General features: G+C 42.9%; 3 protein-coding genes across 3 annotated transcripts in view; all 3 read right to left on the bottom strand.

Moving 5' to 3' along the window:
* Positions 1-672: 672 nt before the first annotated feature.
* On the bottom strand, positions 673-5,164 carry zmat1 (zinc finger matrin-type 1). The gene is made up of 7 exons (XM_055222076.1): positions 5,025-5,164; positions 4,225-4,325; positions 3,924-3,998; positions 3,595-3,730; positions 2,164-2,739; positions 2,001-2,091; positions 673-1,691 (listed from the first exon to the last, which is right to left on the bottom strand). The coding sequence occupies exons 1-7, from the start codon at positions 5,158-5,160 to the stop codon at positions 785-787; spliced, it is 2,022 nt and encodes a 673-aa protein (XP_055078051.1). The 5' UTR covers positions 5,161-5,164; the 3' UTR covers positions 673-784.
* An 884-nt stretch (positions 5,165-6,048) lies between these two features.
* gnrh2 (gonadotropin-releasing hormone 2) lies at positions 6,049-7,134 on the bottom strand. The gene is made up of 3 exons (XM_033966643.2): positions 6,980-7,134; positions 6,205-6,288; positions 6,049-6,119 (listed from the first exon to the last, which is right to left on the bottom strand). Exons 1-3 carry the CDS (start codon positions 7,100-7,102, stop codon positions 6,081-6,083), a joined length of 246 nt encoding a protein of 81 aa, XP_033822534.1. The 5' UTR covers positions 7,103-7,134; the 3' UTR covers positions 6,049-6,080.
* A 2,065-nt stretch (positions 7,135-9,199) lies between these two features.
* The window catches only part of ptpra (protein tyrosine phosphatase receptor type A), a 33,739-nt gene continuing 21,958 nt past the window's right edge, over positions 9,200-20,980 (bottom strand). The window contains 4 exon segments of the mRNA XM_033966873.2: positions 9,200-15,379; positions 18,367-18,502; positions 19,107-19,258; positions 20,227-20,352. Coding sequence (XP_033822764.2) covers positions 15,305-15,379; positions 18,367-18,502; positions 19,107-19,258; positions 20,227-20,352 — 489 coding nt within the window. The 3' untranslated portion in view covers positions 9,200-15,304.

Raw genomic sequence — 20,980 nt, forward strand, 5'->3', positions numbered from 1 at the left:
ATATTCCCTGGAGGTGTGAAGCTAACTATAGGCACTGCTCTGTCTCAACCTCTTACTCAAATTAGACTTTAATCTGAGTTTTGTTTAAACATAATCTGGCCATAAAGAGCTGACTTATCTGAACTACAACAGGTGAGCTGATTTGTGCTGTTAAACACGTCACTCTCAAATAACATTAGAGTCACAAGCTAGCATTAGCCAACAGTTTTTCAGTTAGTCACTCTCAGCTTTTTGTTGAAAATCAAACTTCTAAACAGGACCACGAACGCTCAGATTGATCAGAGGCTCCTGAACACGTGCTCTTTAAATCCATTTCCAAACAACAGTCTTGGTCCCGTTTCAGCCCTGGTTTAGTCCTAACTCAATTTTTGTAACTTATGGGGCGCATGTGTGTCTCCATGGTAACTGCTGAACATTCCTGCATGGACACACATGTAGAGCACCCCTGGTCTGGTGTGATGTCACTTCAAGTATATATATATATATATATATATATATATATATATATATATATATATATATATATATATATATATATATATATATATACTTTTTTAAGTTTGAAAGCTCAGGGCTAAGCTTTGTGGTAACTAATGAGCACAGGACCTATATAAAACCAACATTTCAAGGTCAGATTGATGAGTCTGACAGCAGCAGTTACAGAGAGAGGGACCATGCTTTTTCAATAGAAAGTGAACTGGAGCCAAAGTCAAAGGAGGTGAATCACGCCCATGCTTTCTTTCTGCTTGGAATGTGGCAGCTAGCTGACAAACTCCTTTTGGTTCTAACATCCCAAAATGGAGTCGTCCCAGAGTCTCTCTTCTTCTGTCCTCACGTCCTCCTCCTTCTTCCTCTTCTCTCTCTTTGACCTCTGCTTCTCTGAGTCCTGCTGTCTGGCTTGCTGTAGCGCCCCCTGGTCACTGCTATTCTCTGCATCCTCCTCTCTCCTCTCCTCCTCTAATCCTGCTGCCTCTTGGTTTTTATGTCTTTTACTCCCACTGTCTCCGTCTCTCCTTCTCTTCCTATGCCTCCTCTTCTCGCGCTCTTGGTTCATCTCCTCAACTCCTTTCCTTCTCTCCTCGCATCCTTCCTTTGTGTCCTCACTTCCTTCTCTCGTCTCCTTGCATCCATGTTTCATCTCCTCTCCTCCTTCTTTCCTCTCCTTGTCTCCTTTTCTCCTCTCCTTCACCCTCCTCTTCTCTCTCTCTCCTTCACTTGAACTGTCACTAGACACAGAACTCTCACTAATCGATTCTGAGCTCGCCTTCTTCCTATACTTCCTCTTTCTCCTCCCAAAGCGAGGATCAGCCTGAGGAGTGTAGTCCCGGCCCGGAGTGCCCCACGCAAGATGCACGGGGTAGTTCAACGAGGGAGGAGGACAGTAAAAGTATGTGTCCTCCTCTGTGTCCTCATAAGTCTCTTTGTTTCTTTCCTTGAGAGCAGGTTTAGGATGCATCCTTCGGGCCTGCTGTACCCAGCTATAGTCCTGTAGTTTGTCTGAAGGATCCTTACATACTTTGTTGTAAGTGTCCTGGTTAGAGTCTTTGTTTGCCTCATTGTTTGTTTCCTTGAGAGCAGGTTTTGGATGCAGCCCTCTGACCTGTTGCACTTTGATATAGTCCTGTAGTTCGTCATTAAAGGAGCTGTAGACTTTCTGTTGAGAGCGACACATCTCCACAACCTTGTGCTCCCTGGAACAAAAACAAACATCTTTAAATCTACAATCTTATGGTTAAGGTTTAGCCTGACTCAAGACCGAGCACACAAGCAATCGGTTTAGACAGAGCAGAACAAGACGGGTTCTTAAGTTTGTGAACTCACAAAAATCCATCTTACTTGAAATGTTAGCTAAGGTCAACTTGATTGTAAATGCATCCTCTGCATTTTACCCATTCTTCAGTATCTCTGGGTTAAACCTGCATTTGACCCATCTTTCAGTGTCTGGGTTAAACTTGTCAGAAGCTTGTGAGAGGAGCTGGTGAGAGAAAGTTTAGTCTCACTTGTTGATGTGCTTGGCTCCGCCCATGTGCGCCTGGTACATCTCCACTGAGCTGAAGTGCAGACAGCAGAGGGCACAATGGAGGCTGTCGGCTGGAGAACACACAGAAAACTTTAGATACACACATCTGTATCTTTGTGTAATGTTTTTAAAAGCAGTCTGACCTTTGCCCCCCTCGACCTCCATGCTCTGCAGCACTTCCTGTCGGCTTTGGTTTCGCTGGTGCTTCTTTCCACCATAATGCTGCAGCGCCATCTGTCTGTGAGTGAAGGAGGTACGGCACAGAGAGCAGAACCGGTTTGTGTCAGGCTCTGGAGGTGCAGAGGAGGAGAGGGAGGAGGAGGACAGAGAAGCAAAGGAGGACAGAGGGGCAGAGGATGACCCAGGAGCAGGTGAAGCTGTGGTGGAGGATATAGAAGATGCAGAGGTATTCATAGGTGCAAAGGATGGAGCTTTAGCCAGAGTAGTTGCACAGGAAGCAGAGAAAACATAGCCTTCGGAAGGATTAGAGGGTATCTGGTGTATAGAGGAGGGTATAGAAGAAGGTGCAGAGGAAGATGTAGAGGAGAGAGCAGAGGATGAGGGTGCAGGCAAGAGTTCAGAGGAGGGTACAGAGGAAGGTACACAGGAAGGTGCAGCAGGTAGAGAGGTTTTGCAGGTGTCCAGAGGAGCAGACGGTGCAGAGGAGGCCCACGCTGAGTTTAACAGTTGGGCAGATGTTGGGTTTGAAGGAAAAACGGCTGTGAAGATGAAAGACAAAACTGTTACAGCTGATTTCTGAAATATGAATTGTGTAAAATAAGTGTTATTGATGAAAAAACCTTATATTTCTGAGTACACTGTATCAAGACATCTTCAGGATGCATTATTTTATATTTATCTTGGTTTAATTCAGTAAAAGACTCACATTCACAAACCTTTTAACAACAACATTCTAATGGAGACTGATTCAGTCGTGTTAAATGGGCAGTGATCAGTTTGGGTGTTTATTTCATGGAGAGGTCTAGAGCCAATCCTCAGGAAAAGCAAAAAAAAATCTTGATTGGTCAATATGGGGAAAAAATCTTGATACTTTTTTGCCCTAGAAGAAAACATTTGCAACATTAACCAATGCAATCAACTCAATTAATCTAGACATCCAGTGGGCTGCAGAAAATGTGATTATTATTATTGAGAATAAGTTGAGTTAGAAATGAGAAATGAGTTATACTCTTTATACTGCAAATCCCAGAACAATTGTAGAGATGTAGGATGTGACACTCACCGTCACAGGCTTAGTGCTTACTTTTACAGTGTTATAGACTGTATAAAGAAGTGGACTTGCCTGCTATTAGTGTTCAAATCTTGATTTAAGGATAAAATAGCGAAATAAAAAAACCCAGGATTGTGTTAAGCGGGTTAAAACCAACATTTTAAGACCAAAATGATGAGCCTGACAGCAGCAGTTACAGAGAGAGGGGCCATAGTTTTTCAATAGAAAATTAATTGGAACCAGACGGAGTCAAATTGCGCTTATGCTCACTTCCTATTTGGAATACGTCGGCTAGCAAGTTAGCTATGTCTGTTTATATATACAGGCTCTGAGTGTGACTTACCGTTGGCAGGGAGGCCGTGTTTCCGTAGGTTTTTGCTGTGGACTTTTCCATTGTAGTGAGATTTAGCCACAACTGCAGAACTGAACACCATGTTACAGAGAGAGCAAAACTGGTCCCTGTCGCTCGGCAATGAGCGCTGTGGGAGACAGAAATCACATCAGAATCACTCCCATCCTGTGTCTCCCGTGTGTCAAATGCCCTACCATCCTCCTGTATTCCAGTGTGTCAAATGCCCCTCCCTCCTCTATATCCCGTCTGTCAGATACCCTCCTGTCCTCTGTACCATTCTCTGTATCCCTGTGTGTTAGATGCCCTCCCATGACACTGACCATAGAAACACCCTCCGTCCTATGTCCTCGGAGCATTTGTAGGTATGTCCTCAGCTTCATAGCATGTTTCTTACCCTAAAAACAGCAAAATTACAAAATTAAATAGTTAAATATTAATCCATAGTCCATAGTTTACCCTGAGTTGGAGACAGATCAGATTGCAGATTTGCTGACCTGGTTTACGGTTAATTTCTCCGTAATTAGTAGAGTACTTTTTCTCTTCAGTTTTTAATATGGTTATATTATTCAATCTCAAAGACGTGATTATTCTGAAATAGTAGTATGGGGTCAAAGGTCATACCTGGTAGTGTGCGGTCCTTTGGGAAGTGTGTACCAGGACAGCGTCACACAGGTGACAATGAGATTCTGTCAGAACATGCTTCAGCTGCTCCTCTTCAGAATCTGGGAAATACAGATATTTCACTACTGTATTTAACCGTAATATAAGAGTGTGCTAATCAGGACATGACTCAGTTACTATTGGATTTTCAATTCTTGACTACTTGACTATTAATTATGTAACTTTTCTCCTGGAGTGTCGGCCATGTGTTTGTTTCCATGTTTTTGCTTTGCCTGAATGTTCCACAGTATGGCATTGAACTCATCTTTCTCCATGGAGACAAGCAGGTTACACCACATGGCCAAGTTTCAAGTCAGATCTCTGGAGATGCGAGCCCACTCACAGTGAGTTTTTTGACCATAAGAACACATGGACCTGAACTGAGCAACCTTATTAAAGTTTTATGATCACGTGCCCACACAGTCCATTGATACTCTCTCTGAGCATCAATGTGAACATTTGTTTTAAGATCACTTGCCTGTGTCTTCCCCAGCAACAAACTACTTAATAACTTAATGAAGGCTGTTTTTTTGCACAAAATACAAACACACTAAAGCCAAGCAAGGAAAATATTCCCATCTGCCCCGGATCAGACGAAAACTCAGTTTTATTGATAAGTTCCGTGGTTCTGTGTAGCTCAGCTGTGTAAACAAAATTAGCCTGTGTGGCTAACGGGCTAGCTCCTCACAGAGTGGAATCTGTTAGCCACATGCTAACCCGCTCAAACGACTCTGAATCCTCCGTTTTCAGACAAAACTCACCTTTACTTCGGGCACTACCTATACTAGTGTTTGTGACAGTGTTAAACTCGGGGACAGGATCCGCTTTAAAGACTTTATTCTCGGTTTGACGGTCTGAATCCGCGAGCGGCGCAGCGCACAGTTCTGCTGCCGCCATGTTGGACTCTGATCTCACGCATGCGCACTGAGCGGGGACGGATTAAAACTGATAAACAAAATTATAGTTTCATAGATTGTGCGTGTTAACTGAAACGGAATAAAACATAGAGTGTCATAAAGTCGTAATATTCCGAGAAAAAAGTCGTAGTATTACGAGAAAAAATGTCGTAATATTACGAGAATAAAGTCGTATTTTTATGAGAGTATAGGCTGCTGTGCGTGAATGAGTGACCAGTGCGTTATGTGTTATGGAGAATTTGGAGCTTTTTGTTTAGATAAACATTCAACTGGGGTTTACGCGCGATGACATACTGTGTCTTTTAGCCCACCGTCACTGCACTATCATCAGTATAAGTACTTTGAAGGGACACTGCAAGCATTTGAGTTTGTTTAATCGGAGAAACCAGACAGATTTAGAAGAAATTGCTATATCTGAACAAAATGCTCTAAATTCTTCATAACTCACTGGTCACTCATTCACACAGCAGCCTATACTCTCAAAAAATACGACTTTATTCTCGTAATATTACGACTTTTTTTCTCGTAGCGCCCGCATAATTTTTTTTAATTTAAGTGACCCTACTCCGTCGTATCATAGTATAAAGATTTAAATGTTCACGTTTTTTCCGTTTCAAATATCAGTTAAATTAGTCTTATTATGTGGTAGACACATAATACTTTTTAAACTTCATCAAGCTACAAAGCAGTAGTAGACCTATAGACACAAATGGTTAGCAGACGTGTCCATTTTAAGTATAAACATGAGACATACAGGAAAAAATAGAACCAAAAATCATATTAAAATAGTAACTTTATTTTTAGACTCTTTTTTTTTTTTTTTTACATTTAAACAAAAAGGTCATGCAGTGAATAGTAACTAAAACCATGTTTTTATGAGTCAAAAATGTTGAAGAACTGTCACTTTCTCTTCTGTAGCTCTCTGGTGATTGCATCCAACTGTGAACATATGGAAAGACTGCTTTCAATTGAAATTAGAGTAATTTATTTCATAATTATTATAATAGAAATAGTAGCCACTTACAAAGATGTTCCTAAGAATGCTCCTTCTCTGTGGCCTCAGATAACTGCACTCTCCAGATTCACACAGTTTAATCTCACCAGAAATCTAAAAATATTAGAAAATATTATCTTTATTATTATTATTATTATTAATAATAATAATAATAATAATAATAATAATAATAATAATAATAATAATAATAATAATAATAATAATAATAATAATAATAATAATAATAATAATAATAATAATAATAATAATAATAATAATAATAATAATAGAGGAGCAGATGGGACCATACAGGAGCAGAGCTACAGGAGTAGAAGAGCAGAACCAGAGGAACAGAGGAACAGAACCAGAGTAGCAGAGCCACAAGAGCAGAGGAGCAGAACTAGAGGAGCAGAGCGAGAGGAGCAGAAAGAAGCACAGCCAGAGGACCAGATGGGAGAAGACATGAGCAGAGCTAAAGGAGTAGAAGAATAGAGGAGTAGAGGAATAGAACCAGAGGAACAGAGGAGCAAAGCCACAAGAGCAGAGGAGTAGAGCTAGAGGAGCATAAACAGAGGAGCAAACAGGAACAGAGCCAGAGGAGCAGACAGGAGCACAGCCAGAGGAGCAGAGCCAGAGGAGCAGACAGGAGCACAGCTAGAGGAGCAGAGCCAGAGGAGCAGAGCCAGAGGAGCAGACAGGAGCACAGTTAGGGGAGCAGAGGAGCAGTGTCAAAGGAGCAGAGGCGCAGAGCCAGAGGAGCAGACAGGAGTAGCCAGGTGTAAACAGGGGTCGACAGAGGTGTTACCTCTGAGTCCAGCTCTCTCTTTCCTCCCGGGTACCAGCCGTGGGACCAGTGCTGAGCGGAGGACAACAGCACCCCCATGGAAACGATGAGCGCCATCACAACCAACAGACGAGTGTGGAGCATGATTCACCTGGAAATACAACCTCCTGGTGAGGATATTCTGCTACAGTGACACTCGGAGGACATGCACATTCCACTCAGAGAGATCAGGAGACTAACCCACAACCTCCCGGTGAGAGGCAGGACACAGGATAACCACTCTAAATGAATATTAAACTCGGACTAAACCAGGTCTCAATCAGGACTAAACAGGTCATAAACAGATCTAAATTGGGTGTAAATCAGGGCTAAACTAGGACTAAATGAGATCTAAACCAGGTCTAAACCAAGACTAAACCAGAACTAAAACAGGACTAAACCAGATCTAAGTCAGGACTAAACCAGGTCTAAAAGCAGGACTAAACCAGGTCTAGACATCCTGGGAATCTACCCCACACCCTCGTCACCTGATGCTTTGCTTCTCTGGTTCTCTTCTTGTGTCTTGTCTCCTCGTTCCTCCTCTGTTGGAGGATAGTTTATATACCTGCCGTCAGAGCCCCCTCCCTCACCTGCCCCCTTCGCTCCTCTAACCTCTGACCCTAGATGTGATCCCAGGTGTGACCCCAGACGACCTCCGTGACCCCAGATGACTCCGCGGTCAGATTATTACCTTGTTCAAACAGAAGCTTGCCTTGTTCATTTCTCAGAACAAAACTCTGACGTCAATCACATCTATGAATGGAAACATTTCTGTAAGAGCCAGGAAGAATAGACCCTAGTCCTGTTTAGAGGTGGTTCAGACAAACTTTGGACCTGTTTAGACCTGTTTTAGTCCCAATTTAGCCCTAGCATTTGCAGGAAAAATTAGTAAAGATTTGAGCTTTGAGTGCCCTTGAGCAAGACACTTCACCTGCCTTTCCACCTTCTGAAAGCTGGGGAAACAATGTGATGCCACAGATTTGCAGCTTGACTTCAGTTTGCCCCAGTATTACATGGCCAGTAATAGTAATAGTTCTGGTTTCAACTTGATTTTTTTCCCTAGTTAAATCTAGTTAAGACCTCATTTACTCCTATTCAGACCTAGTTTAGTCCTGGTTTAAACCTAGTTTCGTTCAGCTGTAGTGCAGTATATTTATAGATTAGTGGTGAATTAGTGTAGTGTATTTTCATATTAGTGAAAGGCACAAACGAGCTAAACTGCTGTACACGTTTAATTAATCTTCATTCTCAACGAAAAGGACAACTCTGAGCTGGTGACATTGTTTGTGACGAGGCAGGGGATTGGCAGGTGCTGAATATTGGATGAGGTCAGAGGTTAGACTGATGGAAGGTCAGTGTTTGGACTCATAACGAGCCATTATCTCAAGTCACCAGTCTCCATCTAAAGAGCCACAGTCACAAGGTCCCCAAGGGGTTAAAGTACTCCACACTTTTACTCCTACTGTAATGTACTGTACTGTGTAACAGTACTCTTACTTGAGTAATATATTGTTCAGTTAACAGTACTCGTACTCTTTATGGACAGGCATCATGTGAGAAAACCTCCAGATTCCACTCACTGAGCTGCAGAGGCTGCACTAGCACTGATTCATGATTGTCTGCAGGTGCAGGGGTTTAGGTAGTGACCATTCAGATCAGAGAGAGGCATTTTAGGTTTAAACCTACTGGATTTCAGCTTTGAAACTGGCAACCCAAAACAGAGAGTTATGTGACGCTCATTTTGCTTTCTGATTGGATAATTGTTTTGAGCCAAAACACCAAATTATAACATAAGTGAATGGGACATCAAGTCCAATGTTTTTTCATCAACAATAAATCAACATTACACTTAACGTTATAGTTGATTTGAACATGTTTAGCTCCTATCTGGGGACACACAGAGGTAATGCTTATAGAATTTAAACTCTAAATTTTACACACAGTTCATTTAAATGATGTGAACATTTGTGTTTGTTGCTCCTTCTGATATGATTTACTTTGGCTCATTTTTGTGTTAGAAAATAACACTATTTGTGTTTATTTCATGTTTTGTCACATTCAACAAAATTATCAATCAGAGGTTACATCCCGACAGTTACTCTTTAATTTACTTTTACTTAAATAATATTTCTTCCAAATACTTTTTTACTCTCATTTGTACTTCAACTCGAGTAATATTACTTATTTTGAAAAAGAAAGCAGTTGTTAAAATCTCAAGCGGTTTATTTCAGTCCGAACAGCGTCTTAAAAAGGCCTTTATAACATATACACAATTATATACACAATATTCAAAAGTCCAATAGCAAAACATGAAAACCATTCAAAGATTTCAGCTTAAGACAAAAAACATTTCCCCAAACCCAAAGTCTGCATGGTCTGTGTGCACACATGACGAGCAGAGACACAGAACACGGATGTACAGAGGCAGGAATGACAAAGAACATGTGCGTAGACTGGGAGTTAAAGGGGAGGATCATGACTGGAGGCTTAGTTTAAAAGTCCTATATTATGCAAAATGGACTCTTGTGAGCCATGTTATAATGGGGTTACCTCCTCAAAAACAAACCTGGAGTTGTGTTTTTTGTTTCATTCACACGTTTGAGTTACCCTGTAGTATTAGTCTGTCTACATCTCCAAAGCTCAAAATGCTCTGTAGCACCTTGTGATGTCATGAAGCTGTAGTTTTCAAAGTTGACAGCTACTTCAGTAGAGATTGGCAATTCCAGGACAAAAATCATCCAAATGATTCTAGTGAAGGTGTATGGAGTTTAAAAACACAGTAGAGCACTTCCTGTATCACCACATGACATCAGGTGTCATCAAGGTGGAACAGAGTGTTTTCTGAGAGAACCTCAGCCTGAATGTGCAGGGTTTGTGTTAAACATGTGAATGAAACTAAACACAACACCAGTTTTGTGATGAGGAAACATTAGAACAGAGATCAGAGAATTGTGTAACATGGGCCCTTTAAATTAAAACTTAAATTGAATTTTCATCCAGTTTTGGTCCTAAATATAATCACCACTGCTGAGTAATGAACTTAAATTGAAATACATGTGAACTTAAACAGTGAGTTTTCATATATAAAAATAGTCTTGGCTTAGTCCAGGTTTAGTCCAGGTTTAGTCCAGGTTTAGTTCTTGTTTAGACCTACAAGACATTGGGTTGAAGTCCTGGGGTAGATGTCACAGACAATCGTTTCTGGTCCTGGTTTGTTTCTGAGAAATATACTTAGTCTAGTTTTTTTAGACCTGACTTTGTCCTGGCTCAGACCTGGTCCAGTCCTGCATTAGTGCTGGTTAGTGCTAGACCTGATTTACTCCCAGTCAAATCCTGGTTCAGTCCTACTAAACTAAACCAAGACTGCTCTAGGTTTAAACCAAGTTTAAACCTAATGTAGTCTTGAATTAGTTTTGCTTTAGTTCCTGGCAAGTTGTTCAGTCCTGGTTTAGACCTTGTTTAGTCCTGCTTTAGTCCGAGTTAAGTCAGTTTAGTCCTGGTTTAGTACTGGTCGAGTCCAGGTTAAGATCTCCTCCAGACCTGCATTAGTGCTGGTTTGTGCTAGACCTGATTTACTCATAATCAAGTACTGGTTTAGATCTAGTGCAGTCTTGTTTTAGATCTGCTCTAGTCCCTGGCACGTGGTTCAGTCCTGGTTAAGTCTTGGGTTAGTCCTGGTTTAGTCCTGAATCCAGTTTGTGAATCATTTTCATATCTGTCCATTTGTTCACACTGTAGTTAAATTGCACCTCCAGATGAGTTTGAAAATAAAAATTCAAAATGGTCACTCGCGTTTGGTTCATTCTTTTGGTCAGATTTTGGTTTCATTTTTCGCTGAGGCACTTTTTTCTCTGTGGCAGAGGTTTAAGTTTGGCACAGAGGGTTGTAGGGTCAATTCCCACTGCTTGGGTCACATTCAAACATATGGGATATTCAACGATGTCTGGGGCTAACCACTCTGCCAGTCCACTTGCACATCGCCAACGTTTTGCAAAAAAAAAAAAAAAGTTATACAAATGGCACTAGATACTAGCATGAAGCAACTGGGATGAGAATCGGCTCCTCCAAATCCAAGGTCATGGTTCTAGACCAGAAAAAGGTGGTGCCCTCTCCAGGTGGTTGGTGAGCCCCTGCCTCAAGTGGAGGAGTTTGAGTATCATGGGGTTTTGTTCATGAGTGAGGGAAGGATGGAGCATGAGATTGACAGTTGGATCAGTGCAGCGTCTGCAGTGATGCGTTCGCTGTATCGGTTCATTGTGATAAAGAAGGAGCTGAGCCCAAAGGCAAAGCTCTGGATTTACTGGTCAATCTACCGTTCCTACCCTCACCTATGGTCATGAGCTTTGAGTAATGACCGAAAGGGACAAGATCACGGATACAAGCAGCCGAAATGGGTTTCCTCCTCAGGGTGGCTGGGCGCACCCTTAGAGATAGGGTGAGGAGCTCAGTCACACGGGAGGAGTAGAGCCGCTGCTTCTTCAGCTAAGGTGGCTTGGGCATCTGTTCAGGATGCCTCCTGGACGCCTCTCTGAGGAGGTGTTCCGGGCATGTCCCGGGCATGTCCCACGGGGAGGAGACCCTGGGGAAGACCCAGGACACGCTGGAGGGACTATGTCTCTCAGCTGGCCTGGGAACGCCTTGGGGTCCCACCGGAGGAGCTGGAGGACATGTCTAGGGTGAAGGAAGTCTGGCAGTCCCTGCTTAGACTGCTGCCCGGATGAGCGGGTGGTCACTTTGATATCAAATGAGACTGGAATTTGAATGTTTAAGTTTCTGTCAGCTAAATCAGGTCTAAACCAGGACTAAAACAGGCCTCTGATTGGCTGAGTATGTTTTGTTTGGGATTTTTGGGCAGATTTGATTATGAACAAGTTAAAAATGTGCACAAAATACACATTTGTATTAAACGAAATTATTCAGTCATTGTGGAGATAAAAAGTCTATGTTGTGATTTAGTCCTGACTTAGTCCTGGTTTAGTCCTGCTTTAGACCTAGTTTAGTCCTGGTTTAATCCTGGTTTAGACCTGGTTCAGACCTGTTTTATCACCCTCCTCTCATCAGTTTTCTGATTAAAGTAAATGTGTGCTCTAGGAAATTCAAACATTCCGCTGTGGCCATTAGAGCAGACATCACCCCATCTGGACAGGTCACACATTTCATTTATACCAACAAGGACAAAGGGGCCTGAGCTCAGGGGAGGGGCCTGGGCTTAAGAGGGCTGTCATTGGCTGATTTTTTAAATTTAATTTATGAGAATGCGTGTATTATCTGCTGTAACCACGTATATTGCATACACACAGCATAAATGTTATATATATTTAAAGTTTGTCCATTTCAGAGTTTATTCTCAGAAACAGAAACAAAACTATGGGATTTGAGCAGAATCCACTCTGAGCCCCCCTCTCATTCCTCTCCGTGCTAAGTCCCTCCCCCTTCAGAGCACCATCACAACACAATCAATCGTTCATCCCACTAATGAAACCACTGCACATCACATCAAGTTTGTCAAGTTGCTGTGTACAGTTTGTATCATGTTTTTGTATATTTGAATTGTCTCATGGGAACTTGTGGGTGGAGCCTTGTACAGGCTCATACTACTAACTGTTGGAATAGGAATTGAGAGAGATCACTAGATTACTCAAAAATGCACAAATGACATCTGAAACCTCTTCAGGCACGTTTTTGACGAGGGAAAAACATTATAACAAGCTTAAAAAACATTTGCAGAATACCCCCTCTTTAACTTTCAACCATCAGAGTTTGAGAATAAAAAAATATAAAATGGAGTAACAAATGTGAATCTGTTCTGGAATAAAACTATAAAAATAAATAATTTAAAATACATTTGAAATAATTAGGAATGTGTTTTTTTCTGCAGGGGAAACTTGAGCCTGATTTGGAGGAGCACATTAAGGCTTATTTGCAGTACTACATTTAAAGCTGCACTGTGTCATTTTTATGGTGGAGGTCAGTCCACATGTTTGTCTCCATGGTGATGTTGTTGTTTTGCCTGGAAAGTTCCACACTACGGCATTAAAACCGCTCACAGTAAGAATGTAGGTTTGTCAAGGTATTTCTTTTAGGAATAACCTGAACCAGCAAAAAACAAAATGGATAGGTTTAATGCTGCACTGTGGAACATGAATCGATTTCAAACTCGATTTCCATAGTAAGGAATAGACTCGATACCGATTCTGATACCACAATGATTAAAAAAAACTTTGTTTAGAATGCATTTGAACATTAAATAATAGTACTTTTTTCTATTCCCATGTGGCCTTATATCTGTGTAATCCCTCAGTGTCCAGTAGGTTCATAGTGGTCCATGGGTGTTTACTCGTCTATGTGTCTTAAACTTGTTCTGATACAACTCAAGATCATTCTAAAGATATTCAGGAAAGGTTCATTTCTGTCCTGTCAATGGGACCTTTTTCGTATCGTACACCTGTGAAAAATTAGCATTTAGTTTCAACACTAGTTTTCGATTAGCATCTGATTATTGATACTTTTCGCAACCTTTTCAGCAATAACATCTCCATGGAGACAAGCTTCTCTACATGAGAACAGTTACTGTGCAGCCCTAATAATCAATACTATTACAAGGGTGGATTCTGTGTTCTCTTCTCAGCCACTTTACATTTGGTGCATAAAAAAAAAAAAAAAGAAGTCCAACAGCTTAAAAACTAACCCAAAATAATAATAATAATAATAATAAAATCCCATATATTTGTACATTTATAATACCATTAAAAGAGTCAAAGAAAAGGAGGAAGATTTGTACACGCGGAGGAGAAAAATATGCACAATATTACAAACGATTCACCAAGGCAGCGCTCGGTCCGGTCCAGGTCTAGCCAGTCCAGGGTTTACTGTAGGCTCCGTTTATGGTCCTGGTTGAGATCCAAGTCCAGATACATTTTTTACATTTACTTTTCTTCACTTAAGGTCCTGGACCACACACTGTATAAGAAGTGGACTAAGTGAGTGCAACGTCACCCACAGCGTTCAGCTCCAAATGAAGCTCTTCAAAGCTAGCAGTTTTAGTGGCTAATCTGCAACCAGGGACCATATTTGGAAATCCAAGTGCAAAACCAAAGAACCAATCAAGAGCGAGGCTGTTGATGGTAATGCTCCTTCTTAACAGTGAGCCGAGATAGCTGTCAGTCAAACTTGTTGCTAATGATTGAGTGATCTCAGTGACCCCCAGGATCATCTAGAGCGGATTTTAAGGTCAAAATGACGAGCCTGACAGCAGCAGTTACTGAGAGGGGCCACTGTTTTTCTACAGAACGTGAATCGGAGTCGCTCGATGGAGCCGAATCGTGCCCATGCCCACTTCCTGTTTAGAACCAGCAGTTTAGCTATGCCTACTTATATATACAATCTATGGACCTGGTTTATATCCGGTTTTGATGAATTGCAAAAATTAAAATCTCATGACTTGAATTCAGAATTTAAATTTAGTTATGAGTTTGGCCTGCACAGTTTAATTATAATAACAACAAACAATTAATGATCCAAAGGACAATGAAGTCTAGTGAGAGGTTTAGTAAAAAACAAAGGATTCATTTGTGAAGGATTCTGGGATTTTGGACCTTTTTCTTGAGAAAAGTTTGAATTGTAGTTTTTGATTATATCGGTGAATACATTTGAGTTTGAAATAAGAAGAACAACATTAAGCCAAGTGAAGAATACTACAACACAAGTCTAGGTCCAATATGTAAAACTAAAATACACAAATACTGAATACAAGTCATGTCAACTCATGTACTCAAGTCTGGGCCAGATCCAGGTTTACACCCAGACTTGGTTTGAGTCCTTGGTCCTGGTTCTGACCCAGATTTGAGTCCTGGTTTAGATCATGGACTTTGGACCTGGTTTAAGTCCTTGGTCCTGGTCTTGACTCTGGTCTTGACTCTGGTCTTGACTCTGGTCTTGACTCTGGTCTTGACTCTGGTCTTGACTCTGGTCTTGACTCTGGTCTAAGTACTTTGTCTTTGTTCTGATCCAGATTTGAGTCCTGGTCTAGATCCTGGTCTAGATCCTGGTCCGGACTTGGAGAGAGCTGGAGAGAAGACGTCCCACAGAAAAGGGTCCAGTGAACATGTGGTCCTAATGGAAGTTAAACTGTAGTAATATCTGAAGTATCTGTGGAATACTTTAAAGTACTCTGAAGTATAGTACTACTTGAAGTGTCTCTGGAGTACTTAGGAGTGTAGTACTATTTGAAGTATTTGTGCAGTACTTTGGAGTGTAGTACTATTTGAAGTATCTCTGGAATACTTTGCAGTACTTAGGAGTGCGGTACTATTTGAAGTTGGCGTAGTCGGAGAAGGCATCGATGTATTCCTGAACCACTTTGTAGCAGAACTCGTACTGCTCCTGAAACAGAGCACACAGAGGAGAGAGATGAGAAAGGAGGAAAGGAGAGGACAAAGAGGAGAGAAAGTGGATGAAGGAAAAAGAGGAGGGAGAGACGAGAGAGACAGGAGAGGGAGAGGAGGGCGAGGACACAGAGGAGGAGAGAGAAGAGAGAGAGGACACAGAGGTGGAGAGAGAGGAGAGGACACAGAGAAGAGAGAGGACACAGAGGTGGAGAGAGAGGAGAGGACACAGAGGTGGAGAGAGAGGAGAGGACAGAGAAGAGAGAGAGGACACAGAGGTGGAGAGAGAGGAGAGGACACAGAGAAGAGAGAGAGGACACAGAGGTGGAGAGAGAAGAGAGGACACAGAGGTGGAGAGAGAAGAGAGGACACAGAGGAGGAGAGAGAAGAGAGAGAGGACACAGAGGTGGAGAGAGAGGAGAGGAAACAGAGGAGGAGAGAGAAGAGAGAGAGGACGCAGAGGTGGAGAGAGAAGAGAGAGAGAACACAGAGGAGGAGAGAGAAGCGAGAGAGAACACAGAGGAGGAGAGAGAAAAGAGAGGGGACACAGAGGTGGAGAGAGAGGAGAGGACACGGAGAAGAGAGAGGACACAGAGGTGGAGAGAGAGGAGAGGACACAGAGAAGAGAGAGAGGACACAGAGGTGGAGAGAGAGGAGAGGACACAGAGAAGAGAGAGAGGACACAGAGGTGGAGAGAGAAGAGAGGACACAGAGGAGGAGAGAGAAGAGAGAGAGGACACAGAGGTGGAGAGAGGAGAGGAAACAGAGGAGGAGAGAGAAGAGAGAGAGGACGCAGAGGTGGAGAGAGAAGAGAGAGAGAACACAGAGGAGGAGAGAGAAGCGAGAGAGAACACAGAGGAGGAGAGAGAAGAGAGAGGGGACACAGAGGAGGAGAGAGAAGAGAGAGGGGACACAGAGGTGGAGAGAGAGGAGAGGACACAGAGGTGGAGAGAGAAGAGAGAGAGGACACAGAGGTGGAGAGAGAAGAGAGAGAGGACACAGAGGTGGAGAGAGAGGAGAGGACACAGAGAAGAGAGAGGACACAGAGGTGGAGAGAGAGGAGAGGACACAGAGGTGGAGAGAGAAGAAAGAGGGGACACAGAGGTGGAGAGAGAGGAGAGGACACGGAGAAGAGAGAGGACACAGAGGTGGAGAGAGAGGAGAGGACACAGAGGTGGAGAGAGAGGAGAGGACACAGAGAAGAGAGAGAGGACACAGAGGTGGAGAGAGAGGAGAGGACACAGAGAAGAGAGAGAGGACACAGAGGTGGAGAGAGAAGAGAGGACACAGAGGAGGAGAGAGAAGAGAGAGAGGACACAGAGGTGGAGAGAGAGGAGAGGAAACAGAGGAGGAGAGAGAAGAGAGAGAGGACGCAGAGGTGGAGAGAGAAGAGAGAGAGAACACAGAGGAGGAGAGAGAAGCGAGAGAGAACACAGAGGAGGAGAGAGAAGAGAGAGGGGACACAGAGGTGGAGAGAGAGGAGAGGACACAGAGAAGAGAGAGGACACAGAGGTGGAGAGAGAGGAGAGGACACAGAGGTGGAGAGAGAGGAGAGGACACAGAGAAGAGAGAGAGGACACAGAGGTGGAGAGAGAGGAGAGGACACAGAGAAGAGAGAGAGGACACAGAGGTGGAGAGAGAAGACACAGAGGTGGAGAGAGAAGAGAGGACACAGAGGAGGAGAGAGAGAGGAGAGGACACAGAGGTGGAGAGAGAGGAGAGGAAACAGAGGAGGAGAGAGAAGAGAGAGAGGACGCAGAGGTGGAGAGAGAAGAGAGAGAGAACACAGAGGAGGAGAGAGAAGCGAGAGAGAACACAGAGGAGGAGAGAGAAGAGAGAGGGGACACAGAGGAGGAGAGAGAAGAGAGAGGGGACACAGAGGAGGAGAGAGAAGAGAGAGGGGACACAGAGGTGGAGAGAGAGGAGAGGACACAGAGGTGGAGAGAGAAGAGAGAGAGGACACAGAGGTGGAGAGAGAAGAGAGGACACAGAAGAGGAGAGAGAAGAGAGAGAGGACACAGAGGTGGAGAGAGAAGAGAGAGAGGACACAGAAGAGGAGAGAGAAGAGAGAGAAGACACAGAGGTGGAGAGAGAAGAGAGGACACAGAAGAGGAGAGAGAAGAGAGAGAGGACACAGAGGTGGAGAGAGAAGAGAGAGAGGACACAGAAGAGGAGAGAGAAGAGAGAGAAGACACAGAGGAGGAGAGAGAAGAGAGAGAGCACAGTTGAGGAGAGAGAGGATAGAGAATAGAAAGAGTACAGAGGAGGAGAGAGAACAGAGGACACAGAGGAGGAGAGAGAAGAGAGAGAGGGTTAAAAAACTTTAAAACACAAGTGTTGTCAAACAATGGCATAAATGAATCAGATCGGTTACACTTTTGATCTATGATTAATCATGTTGCATTCTGATTTTAATGTTGTAATTTAAACGTTCTAATTTGAAGACTATACATACTGTAAATTTCTGACTATAAACAGCTACGTTTTTCCCATACCACGCTTTGAACCCTGCAGCCTATACAACGGCGGCTAATTTATATATTTTTACTGGCCAACGGCGCTGAACAATATACTAGTTTTGATTTTGAACACGAAGAAATGCAAATGATGCAGTTTTTAAGTTAATAGGCAATGGATCTGACCAAAGAAGCAAATAAAGCCACTGCATGTAAGTTTGGCATCAATGAACCGATCGGTGACGTCGGCAGAGAAAAGAACTAGTCAATGTAAAAAGACGACAAAAGCTTTCAAAGGAAATAAAAGCATGCATATATATAAGCATATATATATGCAGCAGTAGTACTAGTTGTAGCAGCAGTAGTTGTTGTAGGAGTGGTAGTAGTAGTAGTACTAGAAGAAGTAGTAGTTGTAGCAGTAGTATTAGTAGTAGCAGTAGTAACAGTACCAGTAGCAGTACAAGCGGCAGTACCAGTACCCATAGTAGCAGTAGTAGTAGCAGCAGTAGTAGCAGCAGTACTGTCTCACCAGTGTCTGCACCATGTGGGGCCTCTGCAGCCTGAGGCTCTTGACCGTCTGAAACACATCCAGGATCCCCTCGGCCTTCACCCGCTCCAGAACTGTGCTGAGGGCGCAAAATGTCCCTGTTCTACCAGCTCCAGCACTAGAACATATCAGAGAACAGCACAATATCAGAACATTAAAGCATCACAGAGCAGAGAGGAGAGATCAGGGAGCCCCAAAACAGAGAGGAGAACATAAAACATCACAATATCAGACCATCAGAGAGCAGAAGAAAACACAACTGACAAACATGTTCCTCCCACTGGTTAGCCAAAGTACTGCAGCCCTATTTCTATAGCTTCGTTTCCACAGGGCCGTTACAGGGCGGTACGGTGCGGACCCAGAGCAAATGTAATGCTTTTTATGTTGACGGAGTGGTGTGCATCGATCAACAAGAAACAGCTGGCTAGGTCAGTTTTGCAAAGCATATCATCTCAACAGATAAGTTGCTGGAAATAAGTTGATATATCACAAGATCAAGTCAGCGAGAAACTATTACTCTCTGTTTATAACTGTTCTTTGCCATCTTAATGCAGTATGGAGACACAGGCAGCTGTTTACTCTAACTGTGCCACAGTAGTACTATATAGCACTAGTACCTGCAGTTATTCCCAGACTGATGCTGCTACCGCTTCTGCACTGATTATAGTCATAGTCATGTTCGTATTCGTAGTAGTTAATAGTAGTAGTAGTAGTAATAGTACCTGCAGTGTACAGTAATGGGGTGATTCCCAGACTGCTGCTGCTGCTTCTGCACTGCGGCAATGATGTTGATCATTCCTTTTCCGTCTGTGGGAATCCCGATCTCGGGCCAGCCATGGAAATGGAACTGCCGCACTGCACGAGCCTTGTTCTCCTGAAACATGAGAGATCAGAGGCCACAAGAGGTCAGAGGTCATGTCCAGGAGCATTTACATCTAAGAATTGCATCTGAGAGAGACTGAAATGTGAATCTAATGTTGGAACTATTCAAAGAATCCCATGTATTTCAGATCATTTTTGTAGAGGTCTAAACTACAAGGTTAGCAGCTTTTACAGCTTTTAAAGGAAGACACCATGGAGACACAGGAAGGGCCATGTCACACTCAGAGGGCATCTGACACACAGGGAGGGCATCTGACACACATTTAGATGTGGAGGACACTTCTGTGTTTACAAAGGGATGACTTTGTGTGTTGGTACACATGCTAATTTTAGAGCCTAATAAATATTTAAATAACGGCACTAACTGAATTTATTTATTGAGTCGTCTTTACAACAAATGTGATTTTGTGGTTATGTAACATTGAATGTTTTAATAAAAGTCAGCATTAGCATTAACACACAAAGATGTACCTTTGTGAACACAGAAGTGTCCTCGTAATGTTTTCTCATTTGTAAAGTGTTTAAGATGTTATCACTGACATCCACCAACAGCTCCATGTCTACTATCTGACCCTAAACCCTAAATGTCTAACCCCCTAACTCCTACCCCCTGCAGCTCTCTGTCCACTGTCTGATCAGTATTTATTGATTTAGGTTGACTCTGTATGAACCTCAGAGTTTTCATTAGAGCAGAAATGGCTTTGCCTACCCTTCCTCTGACCCAGGCTGCCCTTGTGCACGGACACTGTTGACGGGCATTCATTTTGCACTCCTAGCAAAGATATTGCAGTACTTGTGGTGTATTTTCAAGTGTTTTGTAGTCTTTACTTTACTCTGGTGTAGTTTCTGCTTACTGACCCTAGTAGCTTGTTTGTGATGAAGATCCCTGTGTATGGACAGCCCAGTGTTTGGATTATTTTAACAATACTATAGCAGTATTTTGTAGTATCTGAACAGTACTCGTGTATGTGTGACGAGCAGGTCTCTGACGGTGTAACTCTCGCTCTCCTCTTCTCTCTTCAGCTCGATGGAGATGTCTCCATGCACCACAGTGCCATCACTGGGCCAGTACTGAGCACATTTCTCCTGTAACAGACAGAGGGGACAGAAGAGTGAGAGGACACAGAGACACAGGGACATGGGAAAGAAAGACACACAGAAGAGCTCTGCAGAGGACACTGGGACATAGAGGTTTTTAATGGAGAGGTCAATCCTCCACCAGGACAAACATGTGGAGTGGAGCAGAATTTCACCTATTATTTTGTGGTAAAGCTATGTTATGTAACTTTCTGGAGGTGGAAACATTTGCACATTTCTATGGAAATGGAGAATTAAACCACACTACCATAGACTGTATATATAAATGGAAAATAGCTGCTGCATTCCCAACAGGAAGTGAAGATGATATGATACTATGACACTGCGGTCCAAATTCTAAATATGGAACTGGGCTCCAAATTGGCCCCTATAACTGCCAGCTTCGATGAGCTTAATTTGGAGCCGAACGCCGTGAGTGACGTCACGTTCACTTAGTCGACAACTTCTATACATGCCATGCATACTGCGGAACATTAGAGATACATTTTATGCCATATTGGTTATATTATTATAGCCAAAAGAACAACATTTCCATAAAAAAAAGCAGGAGGAGGCCCTCCTTCAGACCAAATAAGAGTCATCTCCACAAAAAAGGTACGTCTGTCCCCCGTTCCTC

Source organism: Periophthalmus magnuspinnatus, chromosome 5 (genome assembly GCF_009829125.3).
Source record: "Periophthalmus magnuspinnatus isolate fPerMag1 chromosome 5, fPerMag1.2.pri, whole genome shotgun sequence".
NCBI classification, from domain to species: Eukaryota; Metazoa; Chordata; class Actinopteri; order Gobiiformes; family Gobiidae; genus Periophthalmus; species Periophthalmus magnuspinnatus.